The 13,564-nt window shown below is 41.9% G+C and overlaps 2 protein-coding genes, 1 long non-coding RNA gene, 3 other non-coding genes and 1 pseudogene across 6 annotated transcripts in view; 5 read left to right on the top strand and 2 right to left on the bottom strand.

Moving 5' to 3' along the window:
- ddx46 (DEAD (Asp-Glu-Ala-Asp) box polypeptide 46) overlaps nucleotides 1–753 on the bottom strand; it is a 26,365-nt gene extending 25,612 nt beyond the window's left edge. Inside the window, exon 1 of the mRNA XM_036989546.1 lies at nucleotides 597–753. Coding sequence (XP_036845441.1) covers nucleotides 597–613 — 17 coding nt within the window. The 5' untranslated portion in view covers nucleotides 614–753. The remainder of the gene's footprint in view (nucleotides 1–596) is intronic.
- A 205-nt stretch (nucleotides 754–958) lies between these two features.
- Nucleotides 959–5,373, bottom strand: camlg (calcium modulating ligand). Its single transcript, XM_021617362.2, has 4 exons — nucleotides 5,060–5,373; nucleotides 2,779–3,245; nucleotides 2,556–2,621; nucleotides 959–2,425 (listed from the first exon to the last, which is right to left on the bottom strand). Exons 1-4 carry the CDS (start codon nucleotides 5,196–5,198, stop codon nucleotides 2,225–2,227), a joined length of 873 nt encoding a protein of 290 aa, XP_021473037.2. The 5' UTR covers nucleotides 5,199–5,373; the 3' UTR covers nucleotides 959–2,224.
- Nucleotides 5,374–8,155: 2,782 nt separating this feature from the next.
- LOC110533283 lies at nucleotides 8,156–11,628 on the top strand. Its single transcript, XR_002474937.2, has 8 exons — nucleotides 8,156–8,564; nucleotides 9,098–9,179; nucleotides 9,466–9,507; nucleotides 9,767–9,816; nucleotides 10,045–10,093; nucleotides 10,544–10,561; nucleotides 10,802–10,858; nucleotides 11,383–11,628. It is a non-coding gene; the product is annotated as an uncharacterized LOC110533283 (long non-coding RNA).
- On the top strand, nucleotides 9,578–9,652 carry LOC118937089. Its single transcript, XR_005034483.1, has one exon. It is a non-coding gene; the product is annotated as a small nucleolar RNA SNORD65 (small nucleolar RNA).
- On the top strand, nucleotides 9,886–9,961 carry LOC118937090. Its single transcript, XR_005034484.1, has one exon. It is a non-coding gene; the product is annotated as a small nucleolar RNA SNORD65 (small nucleolar RNA).
- On the top strand, nucleotides 10,357–10,431 carry LOC118937091. The gene has a single exon (XR_005034485.1). It is a non-coding gene; the product is annotated as a small nucleolar RNA SNORD65 (small nucleolar RNA).
- LOC118937088 lies at nucleotides 10,639–10,717 on the top strand (annotated as a pseudogene).
- Nucleotides 11,629–13,564: the final 1,936 nt, after the last annotated feature.

The raw sequence follows: 13,564 nt of genomic DNA, 5'->3' as shown, positions 1-13,564 counted from the left end.
TCAATCACTTAACTAAAACAACTGACATAAAAATATATATATGCGAGTTAAAAACGTCGTTAGTGCGAGAGAGTAATGCCGCGTTCGGAACAACTGGGGATTCTGAAATGTACGAGTTCATTACGTTCAAGAAAACTGGGAACTCGGAGGGAAAAAAAAGCAAGCTCGGCCTGTGAAAATCGTTTCGAACAGTCATCCAATTCAGAATTGCAAGTCGGAAACTCGGCCATCTCTGCACAGATCTTTGGCCTCCGACTTTCCCGACCTGAAGATCACGAACGTCATGATTTGACCCCCCCCCCCCCCCGAGTTCCTAGTTGTGTAGAAAGCACCATATACAACTGCACAGCACATGGCCAATGTGTTTTAAATAATTGTGTCGTTTGTGAATGCATTATCAAGTATTTTTACTTTGCCTATTAGGCTAACTAGCCAGCTAGCTATCTATCACATTCAATGGTCTGTAAACGTTAGCTAGCTTGGTAGCTAGCGCGTTGGATCAACGTTGCACACTTGATAGCTAGCTCGGCTTTTTTTAATCCTTCAAAACAGACAAAAAATAATAATTACAAGAGACCCGTAAACTCCTCACTTACCTTGACTCGCGCCCCATGTTTACGTTGAGTCCACAAAGAGATTAAATATCAATGTTTTATTGTTAAACTTTGTGCATTTGTTTTCATGCGTGATCACGTTAGCTGTTTCCTGGAACGTAATCAAAAAGTGACGGTTCTTCTTAGATTGCGTAGCTACATTGGATGTGTCCGCCTCTAGTGGTGGGATGATTATTTTAACGTCATTATTGTAGAAATATTGTTACTAAGAAGTTTTTTTTAAATTATTATTATCATTTACTCTCCTAGTGCATAAACACATCATAAGACATAGTTGACATAAACCCAAATGTACAAGGTCACTGCCTACATCTAGGAGTTTAATGACTGAACAAAAACAATGGTGAAATGTTCCAAAGTTTTATTTGTTTAACACAGCATATTCATTACAGTATGTTGTTTAGCAGAACTTAAATACCACTATAAGATGCAACATTCCCATCTCTTTATCTTTGTGTTTGATATTGATTTCAATATTTCACATAAAATAAATAAAGCGTGAATAAAGCATTTACCTTAAACAAAATTATAATTTTCAAAATTATGAAAATGAATCAAGCCGTTCTGACAAACAAGAACACACCAATGAAGTCACACAAAAAAAAAAAAAGTCTCACACCAACTAAAATAATTAATTTGGATGCCATGTAGGATGCCATGTAGGATGTGGGGAGGCAGGTAGCCTAGTGGTTAGAGCGTTGGACTAGTAACGGTTGCTAGATCGAATCCCCGAGTTGACAAGGCAGTTACACCCACTGTTCCTAGACTGTCATTGAAAATAAGAGTTTGTTCTCAACTGACTTACCTTGTTAAATACATTTTTTTTGTTTGTTTAATTAACAGATGATGTAGCATGCCACAGAAAGACTGTATTAGTGAGGCTGGGATAACTATCAAATCAAATCAAAAAACTAGGAGAGCAATACATGACATTTCCACAAATCAGACTTATTCAGCACAGATAATAATAATAAACAAGCTTATAAGACCCCACCGCCCGACACTGAATAGCAGTGACAAAACACACTTTCCAAAAAGACAATCCTAAGCAATTGTTCTCCCTAGTTCAGATGACACAATTGACCTCTTTTAATAAGAGCTTGCACAGATAAAGTCAACCATGTCTTTAAAGCATAAAAGGGTGCAAAAACAAAAACACTGGAAGACAAGTGCTTCTCCTGTCTTCCATACGAGATAGATTAATTCACTTGAAACAAACAAAATGGCAAAGTAACTGAACCACTTATGTAAACACTGTAGGGAGCTACTTAAACAGTAACTTAAAAGCAGCTCCTATGGACAAGATTAATATGTAAGATGTTTAAATATACAACAGATAGGTGCAGTGACGTGTTGTTTTACTGGATAGTAAGAGGGCCAGAACACAAATGCATGTTATGTTACCTTGTTCAACCAGTAAGTTCTGTCTTCCTCTCTTATCCACCTGCAGACCCTGCACCTCGAACACCCTCCCCTATGGGGTGTACTGACTCAAGATGGGACATGGTTGGGAGGTAGGGTGAAGGATCACTATCAGGGGTCATGCCCTCCTCTGTCACCCAGAGAGGGGGTGACATTTACAGCGCCATAGCACGGCGACCTCCAGTCCATCAGGGAGTATCAGTCTCTTCTGAACTAAGCAACAGCAGGATCTCGTGACTGAGGATGAAGGTGAAGAAGTAGACACAGAGGTCGGCGAAGACGTCAGCCATCTTCCTGTAGGTGTCCATGAAGCGGTTGATGACCTCAGCGGGGATTCCAGACAGCAGGAGGGCGGCGGTCAGCACTGTGGTCTGCATCTTCTTCTCAACCTGGTGGAAAGTTACTACACGTTTATGTATGTATAATAATACTGCACAGGATATGACCACATACATCTGACCCATTTGTTATAGCTCTGCTCCATTCACCACATAGTAACGGTGTAATTGTATCTCAAACCTTTGGAAAATACTTGTACAACCCCATGTAGGCCAGTTCGAGGGTGAGAAATGGTGCGAATATGGACTGCAAAATAAAAGAGTACAACCTAGTTAGTGAAATGCTACAGGTCTACTCTCATAACACAATCAGTGCAGCCGAATCGAAGACAGAATAGGTCAGTGGTATTGAACAAATTCAAAAACCTCAAGGGAAGATGCAACACTTTTCTGATCCGACTCACCAGATACTTGCAGACAAAACCTCTGACAAAGATGGCGAGGAGGACACTGCCGACAAGCCTGAAGAGCCTGAAGGAGTCCAACTCTTCTGGGTCTGACCCGGCTGCATCCTGGGCTTGATTCTCATTGGCGAGTTGGCCTCTGAGCTTCATGGCGTCATCAAAGCGGGATAAATACTTCTGAAACCCTCTGCGTGGGGATTCGGAATGGCTGGGCTCATCAGCTGCCAGCTGGGCCTCTCCCCGTGGCCTTTGCCGGACCCCTGGAGTCACATCCTTGTCTACACCCAGCACCTCGCTGCTGTCTGGCAGGGGAGAGCCTTTCCTCTCTGGAAGATTGCTGTGGGGGTGGCTGCTGCCTACTGCCTCTGGGAGGAATGGAGACAGTCTTGGGGATGAGGATGCTGACCACGGCTTGTTCCTGTCCAAGTCCAGGTGGAACCTAGGCTCTGTGACACGACTTGACGCTCCTGTATGAGACGGCATTGTCAGTTTAACGGATTAGGCTAACTAGACTTCTCTGTGAAGTGAGATACGAACATAGAGATTCTATATATGGATATACACAGTACCAGAATATTTTTCAAGAGTTTCTTTATTTTTACTATTTTCTACATTGCAGAAATAGTGAAGACATCAAAACTATGAAATAACACATGGAATCATGTAATAACCCCCCCAAAAAAGTGTTAAATCAAATTATATTTTAGATGATTTTAGATTCTTCAAAGTAGCCACCCTTTGCCTTGATGACAGCTTTACACACTCTTGGCATTCTCTCAACCAGCTTCACCTGGAATGCTTTTCCAACAGTCTTGAAGGAGTTGCCACATATGCTGAGCACTTGTTGGATGCTTTTCCGTCACTCTGTGGTCCAACTCATCCCAAACCATCTCAATTGGGTTGAGGTCGGGTGATTGTGGAGGCCAGGTCATCTGATGCAGCATTCCCCTTCTTGATCAAATAGCCCTTACACAGCTTGGAGGTGTGTTGGGTCATTGTCCTGTTGGAAAAACAAATGATAGTGGGACTAAGTGCAAACCAGATGGAATGGCGTATCGCTGCAGAATGCTGTGGTAGCCATGCTGGTTAAGTGTGCCTTGAATTCTAAATAAATCAGTGTCACCAGCAAAGCACCTCCACACCATCACACCTCCTCCTCCATGCTTCACGGTGGGAACCACACATGCAGAGATCATCATTCACCTACTCTGTGTCTCACAAAAGACACAGCGGATGGAACCAAAAATCTCAAAATATGGACTCATCAGACCAAAGGACAGATTTCCACCGGGCTAATGTCCATTGCTCATTTTTCTTGGCCCAAGCAAGTCTCTTCTTGTTATTGGTGTCCTTTAGTAGTGGTTTCTTTGCAGCAATTCGACCATGAAGGCCTGATTCACGCCGTCTCGTCTGTTGAGATGTGTCTGTTACTTGAACTGTTTAAAGCATTTATTTGGGCTGCAATCTGAGGTGCAGTTAACTCTATTGAACTTATCCTCTGCAGCAGAGGTAACTCTGGGTCTCCCTTTTCTGTGGCGGTCCTCATGAGAGACAGTTTCATCATAGCGCTTGATGGGTTTTGCGACTTCACAAATGTTCCACATTAGGTGACCTTCATGTCTTAAAGTAATGATGGACTGTCGATTCTCGTTGCTTATTTGAACTGTTCTTGCCATAATATGCACTTGATCACCCCTACCATGTCTCAACACAACTGATTGGCTGAAACGCATTAAGGAAATCAATTCCTCAAATTAACCATGAAGCTGCTTGAGTGTGTGCAAAGCTCTCAAGACAAAGGGTGGCTACTTTAAAGAAATCCAAAATATATTTGAGATTCTTCAACACTTTTTGGTTACTACACGATTCCATGTGTTATTTCATCATTTTGGATGTCTTCACTATTATTCTACAATGTAGAAAATAGTAAAATGATGAAAAACGCTTGAATGAGTAGGTGTCCAAACTTTTGACTGATACTAATATATATAAATGCACATTTATATTAGTAAGCTTTTTTATATATTACAGAAGGGCACTGAATTGTCATGACTACAGTACATTCCACACTGACGCAAGGTTTCTCTTCAACTCACTGCACCATTATGGTCCCTAGCTAGCTCAGTAAGTGTGTACTGTGCAGCTAACATTTAGATGGTAACAAGCTACCGTTAGTTGCCAGTTTCGATGGTAGAGCTGCAAGCTAATAAACTAACAGGCAATGCAATCTGCTTGTCTGATCAGCCAGCAAACCATTTACCATCAGTTAGATTTTCCTTACCGTTCTTTTCAGCTTCAGCTTTGGTGAAACCCACGATTCTGTTCATTCGGTCTTCGGAATTCATGAGCAATTTTCGCCTCCGAATTTCTGCTCTTCTTTGTGCAGCAGAAAGACTCGTTTTCTCTTCGGGGGCGTCCATAGTTTCAGAAATAATAAGATTATTTGATATATAAGACACACTATTTTCTGATCTGTGTAACCGTGCACACAAATCCTTAGATTATTACAACAGAGAACAGCGAACACTAAGTGGGACACGTCATAATGGGCCCTATTGTCTGTGTAAGTGCGCACGTTGATGATCTCATTCCGCGTTCACGTCCTACCGGAAACTCAGAATATCCGAGTACAAATGAATTTAAGTGATTTGCTTAGAGATTCTTCTTTTTCTTTTTGGTGTGAATTTCCGGTTTATGTATTTCTGCCTTTCGCAGGTCGGAGTGTGGATTGCACATTTTGGTCACAAGAATTTGAAACATTTGAATTGCACCACCATCTAACCCTGCACCAAAACACAACAGGAGGCTACTGAGGGGAGAACGGCTCATAATAATGTCCGGAACGGAGCAAATGGAATGGGATCAAACATCTGGAAACCATGTTTGATGTATTGGTAACCATTACACTATTTCCAATCCAGTCATTACCACAAGCCCATTCTCCCCAATTAAGGTGTCACCAACCTCCTGTGGAGCCTCCACTATATCCCCCCAAAAAACAACCACCCATCCGACTACTTTGGGCCTAAATGATCCTTCACCAGGCCGTCGGACTGGGAGGATGGAACCCCTTCTTTCAAAACTCCCTGTAGATCATCTGCACTAAAATGTCACATCTCAATGTTTCTCTGCTGCTTCAACTACCTCATCTATCTTCTGTGCTTTCCGCTCCATCAGTGCAGTGCAGTTGATCACCATGGCTATAAACGCAAGAAATCCAACCTTACTAAAACTCATCCCTTCTGGCTCTCCCTCTCTTCAAGCCTACTCACCAGTTGAATCCCTCACCCTTTGGCTATCCTCTACGGTCCTTAATGCTTCAGCATAATGAAACCTTCTTCCCCACTCAAACTCTGTAAATCTCCACTTGTCTCTCTCGTACAGGGCACTTCGGATCTCCAGCTGCATGTGTGCCCTCCACAGTTTACACAAAGTGCTTTCCCAACCCCATCATCACACTGCCCTCTGACTATGCCCTCCTGATCTCCTGAGAACAAACCAAGTGGAGTTACTTTTTGGACTCCCGAGTGGCGCAGCAGTCTAAGGCACTGCATATCAGTGCTCAAAAGCATCACTACAGACCCTGGTTCAATTCCAGGCTGTATTCCAACCGGCTGTGATTGGGCGTCCCATAGGGCGGTGCACAATTGGCCCAGTGTCATCCATATTAGAGTTTGGCCAGGATAGACTGTCATTGTAAATCAGAATTAGTACTTCCTGACTTGCCCAGTTAAAAAAATAGCAGGTAAAAACTCTATATCAAAGCTCAACAAGGACAGGGTATTCTGCATCTCACGAAATGTTGGTCATCACAAACACCAGTAATATTATTTTTTATCACTCAACGTCACCCCAATGATCATTATTTTGAGCGACGCCCTGCTCCGGAGAGCAAAGCACGACACAGGTTGACCCCCGGAACACGTGATGCGGAGCACCTGCTGCCTCTGGACGGACGATGCACAAAATAAATCAACACAATTCCATTTCCCGAGACTTTGACAAATGTAACAGTTCCCAGTTTGTTCATCACCCAGATTCATACAACATATGTGTCGGACAAAAAAACATGGATCCACTTTCTGCAAAAAATCTCGCTCCTAACGGTCCATAATCATTTCTGGTTTGTTCATCGGGGCAAAGCTAGGAAGTCTCCACCACACCCGTTGCCACAGGTAAGGTCGACCTCATCTTGGTCAGGCTCAACTTCAGAGCAATCATTACTACCGGCTGACTCCACCTCGAGATCCTTACGGTTCTCAAGAGAATAAGTAAAAGTAACTCCACTTGTTTTGTACTCAGGAGATGTCCTCGTGTCATCGCACTCCCTACCTTCCTCCCCACCCTACCCTACAGACTCCCTACCTTCCTCCCCACCCTACAGACTCCCTACCTTCCTCCCCTACAGACTAGAGGAGCTTACTATTAGTCGAATCTGGTACTTTCAAGTGGGAAACTCGGAACTCATGTTTCTTCAACGAACTTCCAAGTCAGAAATGTCCGAGTTTCGATGAGCACATGAACGTGTCATCACCCTTTCAATATAATGCCCAGAGACCAAATGGTGCGTTCTCGACTCAACCTAGCTCGGAATTCGGGAATCTCCGACCTCCGAATTCAGTGCGTTCAAAACAATTGGGAACTAATAAAAAACGATTTCTGACTGGAAAAATGAGTTTTGAACGGTCATCCAATTTGGAATTACTAGTCGTAAACTCGGGCGTCATGCCGCTTTCAAAACAACTGGGAACTCTGGATAAAATTGCTCCTTTTGTAATGACCACCCAGAAACAGTTTTGCATCTTTTTTGGCATTGTATGCATGTAAGAAAACTATGGCAAGACATCAGTAGGTTTATAATTGAACACATTTATGAAGATTTTACACTATTGTGGAGAGATGTACTGTTTGGATTCTTTACATACAATAGAAATAAGCGGAATCATTTTTATATAATTAATTTCATTATTCTTTTGGCCAAATTTCATATACACAAATGTAAATTTACAAACAGAAAACCACATTTTCGTACCCTACAAAAATAAATTGAACTGTATTTTAAGACGGTTAAATGCTATACTAACAAAAAAGCTGTTAGAATTTTAAGTATATGCATGTCCCTTAAGGTCCTTGTGTAATTGTAATGTGATATTGTACCCCCTAGCTCGATTGTCTATTGTTTGTAATCTATGTATGCTTGTGTTCCCTCATGTGCTTTATGTATTGATTTGTTATTACAAAAACAAACAAAAAAACTCTGGATAAAATTAGCTCGGACTGGGAAAAATCATTTTGAATGGTCATCCAACTCGGAATTCCAAGTCGGAACTCTTTCTACGTCGTGATTTGACCTCGTTTTTTTCCGAGTTCCCAGTTGTCTTGAAAGCGCCATCGTCATAGAACTCCGACTTCTCTGACATGAAGGTCACTGACGTCCGGATCCTAAGATTTTTTTTCCCCCATTCTGAGCTCGTTTTTTTCCGAATCCCCAATTCGCTTGAATGCACCAAAAGTTTATATAGCGCAAAAGACTGGCCAGCCACATGCTTGCTCATTCGATTAGTCTTGTGATCGACCTGAAGACGTCTTTCTCAATGTCGAAGTTATGTCTTAGAAATGCTTCATTGGTGTTTAACGTTAGTTATTGGTACACTGCTGCCACTTGAGTCTTGCAATGCTCCTGGAACTGGTCATTAACTCTAAGTAGCTAGCTTGGTAGTTGTGGAGGGTTGGGCCTTGCAGAACCATGCACGTGGGGAACTGAAGAAACGTAAACCATTTCGGGGGTAAGTTTATGTTTGGCGCGGATGTTACTGAATTAACTGCTAATGCATAAGTAACATGGTAGATTTTTGACAATTTATGGATGTGATCTAGTAAGACGAAGATTCCTAAACTGTTAGCCATCTGATCCACGAACACGGAAAAACCAGTTTACGCAATGGAAATTAGCGTGAGTAACTGTAGCCGATTAAACTCAACTCCACGCTTTATGACTGAGCTAAGGGGCGACTAGTGTTGACGAACTGGCGCTGCTCATACGTTACATAACATGGAAGTTAACTACTGATTTCAGTACCCATAGAATATCCCGAAATTACAGACATGTTTGTAATTGCGGCCTGTTCTTTGGGCGCTGAAGTCGTTTTTTTTTTTTGTTGTAAACGTCACTGTTGTGACGTCGGCGCTCCAGTCCGCCCATAGTTGCAGCTCAACTCCATCTTAAATCGAGACGTTTAGTTGGCTAAGTTAGCTAGTCCACACATTTTTGAAATGCAAGTCCTGTTAGCCCTCATGCATTAACCAAATTGTACATCAGTTCTAGATTCGGGAGCCCACTCCTTCTGGACCTGGCCAGGGCGCTGTGAACTGGCGCATACACCATTGACTGCACATGGCTGGTAAATTCAACTGGCTATTGAGGCCTGATTAGTAATGTCTAGTTGGGTATTCAATGGCAAATTGTTTATAATTTTAAACGAATTGGTGTCTAGTCCTCTGATCAATTATTTTGAATAGGCACCATGGCCACAGCTGGCAGTGATGAATGCTTGAATGGGAAGAGTTTGATGCAACAACTGATGATTTCAACTACTTCTGAGCAACAGCCGTGTTAAGAGAACTTCAGCCATGTTCAGGAGATAATTGCTTTCATATCGTAACCCCCCTGTGATTTGTTTTGAACAGGAGTGATACCGCCCCAATGAGTTGATGACTAGAAGACTCAAGGTAAGACGACCACACCCATTTCACCTAGACTTCACTTTGACATTTTATCGTTGGTATCTGTCTAGTCTCGTTGTGATGAATACTAAACTGAAAATAGCTGGAATTACCGTCAGATTGTACAGTGGTGATATTCGGTTTTCTGAACCTGACCTGGCAGCTACTTTAATATTTACTTTAGGTTCTTCCCCACTCTTGAGCTGCTTCTGAATAGCTGATAGTATTCATATTCTCATAACCCTTGTGATTGTGTTTTTAACAGGTGTTAAACCACCCCAATGGGTTGATGGCAAGTAGACTTATCCTGGTAAGGTAAGCCTATCACGCTGGCGAGAGCCAACACCTCACCTGTCCCATTCTCAGGGTAGCTGTAATTTTGTGTTGTGATGAATACTAAAACTGAAAACAGCTGGAATTACCGTCAGATTGTACAGTGGTGATATTCGGTTTTCTGAACATGCCCTGGCTCCGACTCGAAAAATTGGAACTTGCCAATAGAACATTATCACATAGTGTAATCTTAGATTCTCTACTTTTCAGGTGGTGTCCCTTTGAATAACATCCCTGCAAGTTCTCCCTGGACTGGACGGTAAGGACATTCACTCTGGGCTCAAGCTGCCTTAGCTTGGTCACCTGTGTTTATGCTAAAAAAAATAATAATAAGTTTTAAAAAATAACAAGGCAAGTCAGTTAAGAACAAATTCTTATTTTCAATGACAGCCTAAGAACAGTGTGTTAACTGGCTGTTCAGGGGCAGAACGACAGATTTGTACCTTGTCAGCTCGGGGATTTGAACTTGCAACCTTTCGGCTACTAGTCCAACGCTCTAACCACTAGGCTACCCTGTTGCCCCTATGATAAATACTAAAGTGAAAATAGCTGGAATTACCTGCAGATCGTTTAGTGGTGACATTTGTTTTTTTGTTTTTTTTAACGTTTGAGCGTGTTTTAATTTGACAACTCTTAGGTTTCTTTTGACTAATTATTTATTCATTTGCCATCTTCCTCGTCTGTTCGGTTGCCCCTTGCTGATTCTCAGCTCCCATCTATACTTCAGGTGAGTAGTCACTTTCACAATCTGTGAAACCCTATTCTATATCTATGCTGTGTGTTTCTCTATGGGTTCTGGTGTGGTAATGATGACGACGACTAAACTGAAAACAGCTGGAATTACCGTCAGATTGTTTAGTGGTGATAATTCGGTTTTCTGAACACATCAAGTGGCTGTTATTGACTTGACCGGACTTCGGTGTATTAAAATGGGAATTAACTCTTAACAATACTCATACATTTTCAGATTCTCTTCCATGTGGCCGGAGTTTCCAAGATGGCTGACGCTTCCTTTCTTCCTCTGGTAACTTACCACAGAACTGCCACTAGAGGCCAGTGTTAAGATCAACAATTGATCTTACACATTTATCCTGAGGGCACAATTTCTGCAGCAGCCCTGACTTTAAATGTTATAATAAATACTATGGATAATAAAATGATCAGCACAATAGTTTATTGATCTCTCCAAAGCCTTAGATATTGTTGATCATTCCTTATTGCATGGACTCCTCTAATGGGTTGGGTGAAGCAGCATTTAACTGGTTCCATAGGTACCTGATAGGACTTAATGTATTACTGCTGATGGTCTACGATCTCATTGCAGTTCCTCACGGTTTTGTTTTTATGACTGTTTAATTCTACAGACATGATGGTAAAATAATAGTACAGACCCTGCTTGTGGAGGGTTGTTTTTAGACTTGTCTTTGATTTTCATTGAAATGTTTGTACTGTATGGTAGGAAATTATATAATATATATTATCATATATTTTTGATACATTGAATGTTAAACTGTTATACCTTCTTTTTTTTCTTACCTCCTGTTTCAGGAAGTGATCAACTGGAAGGAATTGTGTTGTGTGGTAGCCCATATGGGACTCACCTGGGACATGGATACCTGAAGACCTAAGGCTCAACATTGTTAATAAATATCATGAGCAGCAGTGGTTTCCTTTGTCTTTTCCGTGTGTGTTCTGCTTCGTTTATTTGAGGTTTTGCTGAGTAATGGTGTTTGTCTGTGACCTATAGAAAAGACGGTCATTCTTTTTCATTTCAATAAATTGGTTTTAACCATGGTCTTTGTTTATCTGCAGTTAACTTGTGCATGAATGTGAAATAATCCTGTGATTTATATGTCCGGTAAGCAATGAATTTATCAACATGAGTGCAGGAGTTGGCTCAGAATGCTATTTCCCATGCTGCTGAATAACATTGCACGGCCCTGGTCCGCAAAGGACCCCGGTATAGGATTGTACAAATTGACAGTTTTGAAGTCAAATGGCAAATTGTTCACCTTGCAGCAGAATGAGGGGATCTTACCTTTTTTTAATTTAACTAGGCAAGTCAGTTAAGAACAAATTCTTATTTTCAATGACGGCCTAGGAAGTGGGTTAACTGCCCTGTTCGGGGGCAGAACGAGAGATTTGTACCTTGTCAGCTCGGGGATTTGAACTTGCAACCTTTCAGTTACTAGTCCAACACTAACCACTAGGCTACCCTGCCGCATGGAAGAGGATTAGCATTAAACAGAGCCGAGTGCTGAGCTGTAGAAACAGGGTGACCAATGATGTGAGATTCCAGCTAAACCTGCCAAAGTTCATCAGCTAAACCTGCCAAAGTTCATCTTGACCTACCAGTATACCAAAATCTTTTCCACTGTCAAGGAGGCTCAAGACTTCTTTGAGGAAAAACATCAAGCCCAGCAGACAAGGGGACGAGCTGACAGCTCTGGGATTGGCTCAATATTCAGGTATGGTATCCATGCACGAACACAACTAAGCCTATGGTTATGATGCTTCCCTCCATAGGATGCTCCACAGTAGCCACAGCCCTTGCAGAGCAAAGGGAACCACTACTTCAAGGTCTCAGAGCAAATTATGTCACCGATTGAAACAGTTTGTTTCGTACACCACCGCTAACTAAGCTAGCGTTTCACATCCGTTACATCGGCACTGCTGAAATTGGATTACCTCTTCAGGATCGGTGTCCCACCCATGGGACGGTTGAGCTAACGTGCACTAATGTGATTAGCAAGACGTAATGAACAAGATAATTTCCCGGGACATAGACATGTCTTATATGGACAGAAAGCTTAAACTCTTAATCTAACTGCACTGTCCAATTTACAGTAGCTATTACAGTGACCACATACCATGCTATTGTTTGAGAGTGCACAGTTATGTACTTAAATATATATATTGACCACCTTGAGTGGTTTTGCAAAGGCACATTTGGGCAAACCTGATACATTTTGAACATAAATACAATGGTTCATTGGATCAGTTTAAAACGTTGCTCATACACTGCTGCCATCTAGTGGCCAAAATCTAAATTGCGCCTATAGTCCTAAATCAGATAATGGCCTTTCTCTTGCATTCCAAAGATACAAAATAAGACAAACGCATGTTTGTTTCATTACCTTTTACCAGATCTAATGTGTTATTCTCCTACATTAATATCACATTTCCACAAACTTCAAAGTGTTTCCTTTCAAATTATACCAAGAATATGCATATCCTTGCTTCAGGTCCTGAGCTACAGGCAGTTAGATTTGGGTATGTCATTTTAGGCAAAAATTGAAAAGAAGGGCCCGATCCTTAAGAGGTTTTAAGTATTCAGACCCTTTGCCATGAGACTCGATATTGATAATTCTTGAGATGTTTCTACAACTTGATTGGAGTCCACCTGTGGAAAATTCAATTGATTGGACATGATTTGGAAAGGCGCACACACCTGTCTATATAAGGTCCTACAGTTGACAGTGCGTGTCAGAGCAAACACCAAGCCATGAGGTTGACGGAATTGTCCGTAAAGCTCAGAGACAGGATTGTGTCGAGGCACATATCTGGGGGAGGGTAACCAAAAAATGGTTGCATCATTGAAGGTCCACTAGAACACAATGGCCTCCATTCTTAAATGGAAGACGTTTGGAACCACCAAGACTCTTCTTAGAGCTTGCCGCCCAGCAAAACTGAGCAATCAGGGGAGAAGGGCATTGGTCAGAGAGGTTAC

This window comes from Oncorhynchus mykiss, chromosome 10, assembly GCF_013265735.2.
Source record: "Oncorhynchus mykiss isolate Arlee chromosome 10, USDA_OmykA_1.1, whole genome shotgun sequence".
Lineage (NCBI taxonomy): Eukaryota > Metazoa > Chordata > Actinopteri > Salmoniformes > Salmonidae > Oncorhynchus > Oncorhynchus mykiss.
The sequence above is the reverse complement of the archived record's forward strand: the minus strand, read 5'-3'. Positions and strand labels throughout refer to the sequence as shown.